This window comes from Sceloporus undulatus, chromosome 4 (genome assembly GCF_019175285.1).
Source record: "Sceloporus undulatus isolate JIND9_A2432 ecotype Alabama chromosome 4, SceUnd_v1.1, whole genome shotgun sequence".
Classification (NCBI taxonomy): domain Eukaryota; kingdom Metazoa; phylum Chordata; class Lepidosauria; order Squamata; family Phrynosomatidae; genus Sceloporus; species Sceloporus undulatus.
In genome coordinates this window covers 150,082,773-150,093,907 of record NC_056525.1, presented here as the reverse complement: position 1 = coordinate 150,093,907, position 11,135 = coordinate 150,082,773, and the positions used below count along the sequence as shown (strand labels likewise).

The following is an 11,135-nucleotide window of genomic DNA, read 5'->3' as shown; positions in this document are numbered from 1 at the left end:
GGATGGGACTGGTGCCTCCTTCCTTGCTTCCCTCAGAAGGGCCATGGGGCTCAAACCCTCTCCCTTCAAGGCAGTAGAGAGAGAGAGAGAGAGGGAGGAGCCAGAGCAACGACCGAAGGGGTCCCCTCTTGCGCCTGGCGCCGTCCCCTCCTCTCTCTTTCTGTGTCCCCACAGTCGGCCATCCTTTCCCGTCATGCCCCCGCGGCGCATGCGCGTGGGTGAGCAGAGGGCGGCCTGGCTGGGAGGAGGAGAAAAGAGAGGAGGCGGGAGGGGCCGGGCGCCCTGTGTGCTAATTCCATTGTGGAGGCGAGGAGACGGCGATATTTTTTAACACAGCAGCAGCAGCAGCAGCAGCAGGAGAGGGGAGGAGGGAGGAGGAGGAGGAGGGGGTGGCCCAAAGTGGAGGGCAGCCGCCGCCGCCGCGCCGGGAGGAAGAAGAAAGGATGCGCCGCTGAGGGTGAGTGAGAGAGAGAGAGGAGAGAGAGGGAGGCCAGCAAAGAACTGCAGAGACTGAAAGAGACAGGGCCTCCTCCTCCTCCTCCTCCTAAAGGACCATGAAGCTCGGGGGCGGCTTCCCAGGAGGGTCTTCCAAAAGGCCTCCTCCTCCTCCTCGTCGATGGAGCACCCCCTTCCTCCTCCTCCTCCTCCTCTTCCTCCTCCTCTTCCGCTCCTCCTCCCCCCCTCGCCCCCAGCAGCATGGCCATGTTCAACCACCGCCTGCCCCCAGTCACCAGCTTCACCCGCCAACATGGAGGGATGGTGGCCTCCTCCTCTGCCTCCTCTTCCTCTTCCTCCTCCTCCTCTTCCACGACCACCACCACGGCTGCCCACTCTCCAGGCCCTCCTCCTCCTCCTCCTCCTCACCCTCAGGGCATGACTTTCAAGAAAGAGCCATTGGGGGGCTTCCCCCTCACAACAACACCACCATCTTCTTCCTCTGCCTCCTCCCAGAGGAGCCCTTGGGGCTTCTTCCACTCCTTGGTGAACATCAAGCAGGAGAAGCCCAGTGAGCAAGAGGAGGAAGACCACCATCACCACCACCATCACCATTACGGGGGCCTCTTTGGCATCGCTGGGGAGGAGAGGCACCCCACTTTGGGGGGTCCAGGAGGAGGAGGAGGAGGAGGAGGAGGGATGGCGGAAGCCGGGAGCGTGATCCAAGACCTCAGCCTCTTCCACCACTTGCACCATCATCCCCACCACCGAGGAGGAGACCTGTTGCTGGGGCTCCGGAGCGGAGCAGAAGCGTGCCCCGAGGAGCCCAAAACGGACCCCCAGGCCAGGAAGGCGAAGAGGCCAAAGTCGGAAACTCAGGGAACCAAAGCCAAGAGGAAGCCCGGCGCCGTCTCCTCCAGACCCCTGGTGGCCGCAGCGGGGGACGGGGACGCCGCCATGTTGGCCGCCGCCGCCGCCAACCAGAAACCTCACGTCTGCGAACACTGCAGTGCCGCCTTCCGGAGCTCCTACCACCTGCGCAGGCATGTGCTCATCCATACCGGCGAGAGGCCTTACCAGTGCGGCCAGTGCAACATGGGCTTCATCCAGAAGTATCTGCTCCAGAGGCACGAGAAGATCCACAGCCGGGAGAAGCCCTTCGGGTGCGACCAGTGCAGCATGAAGTTCATCCAGAAGTACCACATGGAGAGGCACAAGAGGACGCACAGTGGAGAAAAGCCATACAAATGTGAAACCTGTCAGCAGTATTTTTCCAGGACCGACAGACTGTTGAAGCACAGACGTACGTGTGGAGAAGCCATAGGGAAAGCAGGCGCTGGAATGGATCCTGGGCCGTCAAACCACAGCATGGGCAACTTGCCTATGCTGCCTCAGGGAAATACAGGTTCGTCGAGGAGGAAAAGCAAAGCGAAATGTATGTCGGCCGAAAACAAAGAGCATAAGCCCAGTCATAAGGTGTCGGACGCTCAGATGGCATCTAATATGACCTTGCAGAATTATGCAGTGGAGTTTCCCATAGTGTCTTCCAGCGGCGGCTTGATCGGCCCCGGGATAGAAGAGTTGCAGAAAAAGGTGCCAAAATTAGTCTTTAAAAAAGGAAACAGGAAAGGCACGGACAAGAGTTTTCTTAACTTTGTGTCACCGGTACCAGACCTGCTGGGTCAGAAACCGTCGTCTGGAAAACCCGGCGGCTCGCTAGGCATCGTCGCAAACACCGGTGTAGATGCGATTGGACTTCTCCAAGCTGCGAGTGGTAAACCAGGTCACTTAAGTAGCAATTACGATGATGCCATGCAGTTCTCAAAGAAAAGAAGATATCTGCAAACTGCCAGCAGCAACAGTGCCTTTTCTATAAACGTTGGGCATATGGCCTCCCAACCGTCTGTTATTCAGTCTGCAGGTGTCAGTGTTATGGACAGTGAAACCCCGTTATCCCTTATTGACTCATCCTCTCTCAATGCTGACATCAAGTCTTGTCACGACAAGTCTGGCATTCCCGACGAAGTCTTGCAAAGTCTTCTGGAGCAGTACTCCCACAAATCAGAAGGCCAGAAAGAAGATCCCTTCAGTATCACTGAACAGCGGGTGGACTTGCATGCTTCAGGAGAACATTCGGAGATGGTTCAGGAGGACAACCTGAGCCCAAGCCCCCAGACTTCTTCAAATGACAAAACAAGCATGTTGCAAGAATACTCAAAATACCTCCAACATGCTTTTGAAAGAACGACCAATAGTGCTGGTTTTGCTTTTGGACCTAGTTTCCAATTTGTAAGTTTGTCTTCGAGCCTTCATAACCACTCTTTGTTTCAAGACAAACAAATATACACTACATCTCCACTTGAGTGTGGTTTCAGCCAATCTGTTACCTCAGTGTTGCCATCTGCATTGTCAAAGCCTCCTTTTGGGATGTTGCTTGGATCTCAGCCAGGTTTTTATTTATCTGCTTTGGAGGCAACCCATCAGCAGTTGACTCCTTCGCAAGAACTAGATGATCTGATAGACTCCCAGAAAAACGTAGATGCTTCATCGGGCTATCAGTCGGCACCTCAAAAACTAAATAGCCAGAAAGAACAAAAATCCCTTGAATCTTCAACAAGCTTTCCAATTCCATCTCAGGAGCTAGCTAACCAGATAGATCCTCAGAAGGACCTAGAGCATCGAGCAACATATCAGATAGAAACCTTTGCACAAGCATTTGGTTCTCAGTTTAAGACGGGCAGCAGGGTGCCAATGACTTTTATTGCTAACTCTAATGGGGAAGTGGACCATAGAGTGAGGACTTCAGTATCAGATTTCTCAGGGTATACAAATATAATGTCTGATGTAAGTGAGCCATGTAGTACAAGAGTAAAGACCCCAACTAGCCAAAGCTACAGGTAAAATTCCAAGTGTGACTAGGCTTTGCGGTGGTCTTAATGTATTAGTTTTATTTTGATAACACTGCCATTGGAATGTTTCTACATGAACCTAATACAAATAATGGAACACGCCCTTTCAATGCAACTTTTCATATTTAGTTTTTGTTAATGGAATTTTACATCAGTTTGTATTATGATTTTTAATCAGATCAATAGACTCGATAGTTTGCATTTTTGTGTTTACGTGACAGTGTTTAGCAATCAAACTTACGTATTTAGATTGTCAGGGAATAGCCCAAAAGTTGCAAATGCAAAAAAAAAAGAAGAAAAAAACCCGACGGAAAACTAAAAAAAAAAACAAAAAACACAAACCCCAAACCTTTGTTCCTAGGATTAACGTTTATTTTAATTACTTTACTCTCAGGAAAATGTAATGAAGCAAGGAGATTCTGTACATTTTGGGTGTATATGAATTTCCAATGTACAAATAAGTGGCAAATCTACTTCACCATTTAACAAAGGGATCTAAGACATTAGAAGATGCTGTTTCATATCTGGGTGATACAAATTTCTGAGAATTTGGCTACCTGAAGCTTGTTTATAGTGATTAATGTACTTTTTTAATTTCTTCTTCCAGATGACGATGCTCATTCCAGACTGGTGGGGTAGAAAATCTCAGATCCTTGGTATGAGCCTGGAATGATAGCTTTAATAAATACAATAATGTCCATCCCTTATTCCACCTCCCTTAAAGACTTTTAATTCTGTAAAGAGAATTTAGTTGCATAACCCTCAAAGAGAATTTAAACAGGCAGAGTGATGTCCTTAGAAACCCAAACTAAAATAACAATAATAATTTATATACATTTTGGGATGCATTATTTATTAAAATGTCCTCCCCACGGTTGGTATCCAGTCCCTCCCTCCTCTCCTATGTTGTGTCTTAGATCTCTTCCTTTATCAACTTCTCTGCACCAAGTTCATGTTCCATGATTTGGAGTCCTCTTCTCTTCACTTTAGCTTAACAGCTGGATTTTAAAAACATTTACATTCCAGAAGTTTGCATAACTTATTATGTGTTATTCTGATGTTTTGTGGCATCAAAACTAGACCATTTGAAGAAAAAAAGAAAGAAAAGAATGCCCTTTAATGTAAACAGCCATAAAGGTTTCCACACAAAATCCAAGAAGAAGGAATGGTTTAATTGTACATAGAGAGGCCCTCCAACTAGCAGTGGGGTCTACTAGCTTAGTCATCCATATCCACAGGCAGTCCTGCATATTTTAGGGCCTAGGGGTTATATCTACATGTGGTTACAGTACAAGGATGCAAGAAGGACATTTTGTAGGCTTAGGTCTTAAGACTTCACTTCCATTCAGAGGTTGGCCTAAATGTGTGAACTGTGTGACCAATTCTATTTGGTTTGTTGTAGCCAGAATCTTTCCAAGGAATTGTTGCTCAAATTCATGTATATTTTGTGGTACATTATTTATGATACGTGAATCTTGATTAGAGCCTATGGAGCCACAGAAACCTGCTAGAAATCTAGTGGCTAATTTCAGACTGCTAAAAAGCAGTTGCACTGCCCAGAACTACTTTTTTTTTGGTTTTTGCAGATGTATTTTTCCCCCTGATTAGTTTTTTTAAATGTAATTTTGGTGATGCTTATGCAGATTTTAAAAATGTACTGTTGGTGATGTTTCTGTCTTACGTACTTTCTGAAGGCAGAAAAGTACCAGTGGTTGTTTGCAGTCTTGTGTAATTGGCCTATTGCAGGCTTCCATGTATAATAAAGTAATTTACATTGTACAAGTGTAAAACACTTCTGTTACGAAGATGCTGTTGTAAGAACTATGAAATTTTTAAATTGTTAAAAGTCAAACATACCAATTTTCTCTGTCTGCCCTGCCCACCAAAACAACCCGAACACTGTTTCACCAAAACGACTCACCACCTTACTCCTAAAGCATAATTAATTGTAGTTCACATTAATATACATACATGATTATGTATTTCTCATTTTTCAAATTATTCCTGTTAATTTCCCCTGCTATCCAGGTACAGAGCACAACTTAGCATCAAGGGATCTAATGTATCTTAACCACTGTGTTAGTTCTGCTATTAGTTTCTTTTTCTTTGGTTTGGGGGCGTTTTATTCCACAGTGGTTATGATTTACCTTTTTTTAATACTATGTGTACTGGATAGTGTGTATTTTCTGGGATTATTTCCTTTAGACTGTGACCAATTAATAACTGTATTTGAGAAAACCTAAGGAAGAAAGAAAAAGCTGTTGTGTGATGTGCCCAGTTGCACCTCTGGCTTTATCAAAATTCCATAAAATGTTTTAAACAAAATTGCTGGAACAATAGAAGATGAATTAACTTGCTTGCTTTTAAAGGTATTTTTATTGTAAAACTTCAGGTGAACAATAAAAACCACTCTTTTTCGTTAACTTTGGGATTTAAAGGTTTCTCTTACTAAGACCTGTCATTTGGGGATGCCATTTGAATTAATAGCTTTCATGTTCTTGGTACCTTTTATTCTAATGTCAGACACACTTATGTGCTTGGAATTTTAGTGGTATTTATCAGGTTTTAGCAGATATTTAGCAATTATGTGTTTAAACCAACTGAAATATTTTTCATTCCTAGCTGCCATAGGAACCTGTTGAAAAGTGAGATAGAACGAATAATAAAATTATAACACTGCTACCTACCTAGCTGTGGAGATATCAAGTGAAGGTTTCTTCATGTGGATGGTTTAGGTTGATTGGGAACTGCATGAATATAGTGAGCTTTCCTCCCACTTCAGATCCAGGAGTAAGCCTATAGGAACAAAATCCATGGTTAAATCTTAAATTCTCAGATACCAGTCATTTAGGATACGACAAGAGATACAAGGTATCTGGAAATTCTGAATCCATGGAGTGTGTTCCCTGCTTGTTAAGGGGAAATAATAGGGGGGAAATTTGAAATAAGGAATGCTTATTCTCATGTCAAACTTTACTGCTTTAGCAACGTCTAATGAATTTAGTTTTGTACACGAAAAGGTGCAAATATATCTTGTACTAAACAGAAAGCTAGAAATGACTGCACTCTTGGCACATGTGTCTTAACATTCTGTAATCTGAGAAGCAGTGAAAAATGAAAACAACTCACAAATTTCATAACAAAACTGTATTTTTAGGCAGAAAGTATCACAGTTTAAAGGACTAGCCTAGCAGCATGTTTTGATATGAAATATAATTCAGTGTTGAGAATCCTGAACTCTGGTAGTGCGTATCAGGCAATGGAGCTACAATAGTTCCACATCTATTGTATCTAGTTCACTACTGCAGGTCTGGTTTGGTGCAGATACAGTTATCTGTGAATGCATGTATATGTGCAGTGCATGCACAAGAAAGATTGTTCTCTGATTGTGAAGGCTGTCACATGTAAGTCTTCATGCTATACAGTTTATGGCATTTTGGATTAGTAAAACATGGTCTTCAAAACTTTTCATTAATTCCAAAGGAAATTAAATGTACTCCTTAAATGAAATCAAATATTAGAGGAAGGGTGAGGTTTCAAAAGCAGTTTGTGGTAGAATATTCCATTTAAAGGGGGAAAGTAAAATGATTTCAAAATCATATCAGCATAATTTTGCCATTGGTCCAAAACACACTGCAGAAATAATCCAGTTTGAGACTGCTTTGGCTCAGTGCTAAGGAATCCTGTGAATTGTAGCTTGTGGCACCAGAGCTCTCTGACAGAGGAGGCTAAATGTCTCACAGAATTACAATTCCCAGGATTCCCTAGCATTGAGCCAGGGCAGGTAAACTGGATTATTTCAGTTAACCTGCCCTGGACAGTGTCAAACTGGATTATTTCTGCAGTGTGTTTTGGACCATAGTTAGCAGTAGCACATATTTTATGGAGGTTGTTTTAGTTTATTCATGATCATATGATCACTTATAACATTCCTCGCCCATATTGTAATCCTCACAATTCTGTTTTATATTTATTAAAATATATATCAATTTTCCATTTTAAAAATGCTCATGGTTTACAGCTGATGTTGAAACAAAACATAGCAAGGAAATCCAAAATTCAAGAAGATGGGGGACAGCTGATGAATATAGCATTCAGATTTCCCATGTGTGCTCCTTGCAAAGTCATAGCAAATGCTTTGCTAAGACCAGCCTGTGTATTAAGCAGTAGAAGCAAGATTTAAATTCTACGTGAACTCAGTCAGAGTTCACTCTCTAAGAATGCAATCTCAAAGAAATCTGGAAGGAATCCCCACTAAGGCTGCATCCACACTGCAGAAACAATCCAGTTAAACACCACTTTAACTGCCAGAGCTCAGTGCTATGGAATTCTGGGACCTGTGGTCTTGTGAAACATGTAGTTGCCTCTAGTGCCACAACAGAGTACAGTTCCCAGGATTCTGTAGAATTGAGCCATGGCAGTTGAAGTGGCATCAGGATTATTTCTGCAGTGCAGATGCAGCCTCTATTCAAATATATAGATTTCTACAAGTTGGCAATATACATAACTGATTCTTAACACTGGTAAAATAGTTGTTTACAAATTGGAGTATAGAAGAGAATGCCCTGTCATCTTAATTTTTTTTTTTTTTACAAAATAGATTGCATCCAGATGTTACCTTCATCCCCTTTGGATGAAGGTTCTTGACTATTGAGGTGATGGAGTGTAATAACAAAGAGACAAAAAGAATAAGGAGCTTTATTGTGACTTAACACTAACATTGCAAATGTTCTTCAGTATCTAGTAATCTTTGAGAGCAAATGTCCTTCAGTGTGTGGTTGGACTTACTGGTAAATGTGATGGTGGTGGGTTGCCTTTAAAATATATGAATGATGACAGTTAAAATCACTGTAAACTCAAAATTCTTAGATATGGTCTTTGTGTTATTAAGTGGTTGAACTGTTTAGGCTGTAGTAGGAAACAAAAAGGAAATTTTGTGGCAAAATTGTCAAGGCTTTTACAGGCTTTGGAAACAAGTTTGCTTCCACCTTTCTAGTGGCTGTTTCTCTTCTGCTTTGTTCTGACCAATTCAGAATATAATCTAGCTATAGCTCTTCTTTGAAGTAATAAGTGGAATAATACCTTCACTGCCCTACTTTATGTTCCAGTCATAAAAAATACCAGAAGCTTGGGCAGATTTGCTTTAAATATTTGAATGACGCTTGAAGATATTATACATCGGAACAGCCCTGAAAACGATCCACTGTGATCTGCCTTGAAATGAGGAGGCGCCCTTTAAAGGTTAATTGCCTCTGCTTTTTACTGGTGAATGTACACCAACAGAAATTGGATGGTTTAAAAGTGCCAGTACCCCAAACAATCAAAATGGGAAATGGAAGACGTCTTGATCCCAAAGGTAGTGATCAGCTGGCTACAGAAAGCAAATGCCATCATGCTTTTCCTTGGGCTTTTAGGGTCAAGCTTTTGTGATGCCAACATCCCCTTGCTTCTGTTTTGGCTTCTGGTACTTTTGACTGCCAGCCGAGAGCCAATGTGGTGTGGTGGTTTGAGTGTTTAACTATGATGCTGAAAATCAGTTCAGTCCTCTGCTCAGCTGTGGTGACCTTGGCTGAACCACACATTCTCAGCTCCCCAAAACCCCATGATAGGTTTGCCTTAGGGCAGTGATGTCCATACTCTGGCCCTCCAGGTGTTTTGGATTTCAGCTCCCAGAAGCTCCCAGATTCCCAGGCCATTAGCCAAGATGGCTGAGGCTTCTGGGAGCTGAAGTCCAAAACACCTGGAAGGCCAGAGTTTGGACATCACTGCCTTAGGGTAACCATAAGTCAGAAATGGCTTGAAGGCGTGCAACAACAACAAAATTTTGGCTGCAGAAACTGTCATGTATGAATAGCAGGTGACTATAATAAATCAGGTGTGGCCAGCTTTGGGCATGTATGGCACAGGTAGCACTACCCAGAAAAATACACAGAGGTTACAGTAGAGAAAGGCTTCTGGTTGGCAGAGGAGGGATGAGGTACTTCATCTTTTCTTTGGCCCCAGCACAGAAACCAAGCAAGCTGGTGGAAGCAGGAGAGCGGATAGAAAGGCAGAGCTCTCCTCTTTGCCTAGCATTGGGATGTAGGTAGTTGCGCTCTCCAAATTTGCTACACTTCCATTCTGTTTCCACCCCTTTAAAAGGCTAGTTTTAAGCCCAAGGGGGCTTTAAAAATTAAAACACACACTTGCAAAAAGAGGGGTAAAATACATAAAGAATTATTATTAAAATAAAATTACACAATACCTAGAATTAAAGTACTTTAAAACAGATTGACTAAAAAACATGACAGAAGACACTAAAGAGCATACTATTCAAGGCCCTTGTAGTCAATTCCTGAAAAGTGTGTTAGGAGAACAAAAAATTTACTTGCCAAAATCAAAACAAGGATCAAGCCATCCTGGGGACTCCCTAAGGAGTGAGTTTCAAAAGTCGGGGAGCAGCCATAACTGGTACTTCTGGTGCCTAGAGGGGCAGTGGGCCTCCTTCTCTGGACATTTTCAAAATGAGGCTGGAGATGCTTTAGCTGGAGATCTGGCACTGAGCAGGGACTAGAACATGGAACAATGAATGCAAGTTGCAGGAAGAGATTCCAGCTCAACATTAGGAGGAACTTCCTGACAGTGAGGGCTGTCCGACAGTGAAACACACTCCCTCTGAAAGTGGTGGAATCTCCCTCCTTGGAGGTCTTTAAAGAGAGGCTGGATAGCCATCTGTCTGGGATGCTTTGACTGAGAGTTCCTGGATGGCAGAATGGGGTTGGACTGGATGGCCCTTGTGGTCTCCAACTGATTCTATCAAATTGATCAAGAAAGGGCCAAAACACACTGCAGAGATATTCTAGTTTGAAACCACTTTAACTGGCCTGGCTCAATGCAATGGAGTTCTGGGAACTAGCTTTGTGAGACATTTAGCCTTCTCTGTCAGAGAGCTCTGGTGCCACAACAAACTACAATTGCCAGGATTCCCAAGCACTGAGCCAGGGCAATTAAAGTGGTTTCAAACTGAAATATTTCTGCAATGTGTTTTGGTCCAAAGAGAACTTGGGCTATATAGATTATTGGGATAGATACAAAGGGAGTTCTGAATGGCCGCGTTCAGCAGGGAGAGAATCCTGCAGCATAGCTATTAGCTTTTTGCCACAAAATTCAGGCTTATACAGGGAGGAGGGAGTTCTTTTTGTATTCTGGGGAACAATGATACCGTAACTAGTAATCCCAGGAAGCTGATTTTTGTCATCTTCATCAAAATCCTGGAAAAGGTTTTGAAATGTTCTCTTTTGTGCCACTGATTTCTCATTTTCTTTAAAAAAAACAAACAAATCAGTGTTTTACAAACACATACATTCTGTTCCTTTATTTTTGTTTGCAAACACCAGAATCGTTACTCTTGTGCTTATACTACGGTTGGCTTTTGCAGAAAGATCAGAATGCTAGTATTACTCCTCTCCCGGCTTTAATTCTACTGCAATTACATTCTGAGAAGCCTGGTCATATTATCTCATATCCTGCCTTTGTGAACTTCATGGTATGTGGTCCGGTTGTGAAATCCACAAGCACATCATGGTGAATCATCTGGTAAGCTGATCATCTGTTGTTGTTTTTGTTGCATACCCTCTAACATTTTGCAGATGAAAACTGGGACATGTGTTGCCAAGCAACATTGGTGTGAGGTTAAGATGTCAAAAGGTATTAAAGAGCAGGAGGAGTGCACAAGCTAGGAGAGGCTGCTGCAGTTTGCTTTTGCCTGAGCCTAGTGGAAAGGGCAAGATTCTGCCCCCCTTGTCCTGTTCT

General features: G+C 43.3%; 1 protein-coding gene across 2 annotated transcripts; it reads left to right on the top strand.

Moving 5' to 3' along the window:
- Positions 1–651: 651 nt before the first annotated feature.
- On the top strand, positions 652–5,897 carry ZNF281 (zinc finger protein 281). 2 transcript variants are annotated; one of them, XM_042465278.1, is made up of 2 exons: positions 652–3,332; positions 3,952–5,897. In XM_042465278.1, the coding sequence occupies exons 1-2, from the start codon at positions 697–699 to the stop codon at positions 3,953–3,955; spliced, it is 2,640 nt and encodes an 879-aa protein (XP_042321212.1). In that variant the 5' UTR covers positions 652–696; the 3' UTR covers positions 3,956–5,897. The 2 variants fall into 2 exon arrangements, with proteins under 2 accessions (XP_042321212.1, XP_042321211.1); XM_042465277.1 differs by having other exon boundaries at positions 652–5,889.
- Positions 5,898–11,135: the final 5,238 nt, after the last annotated feature.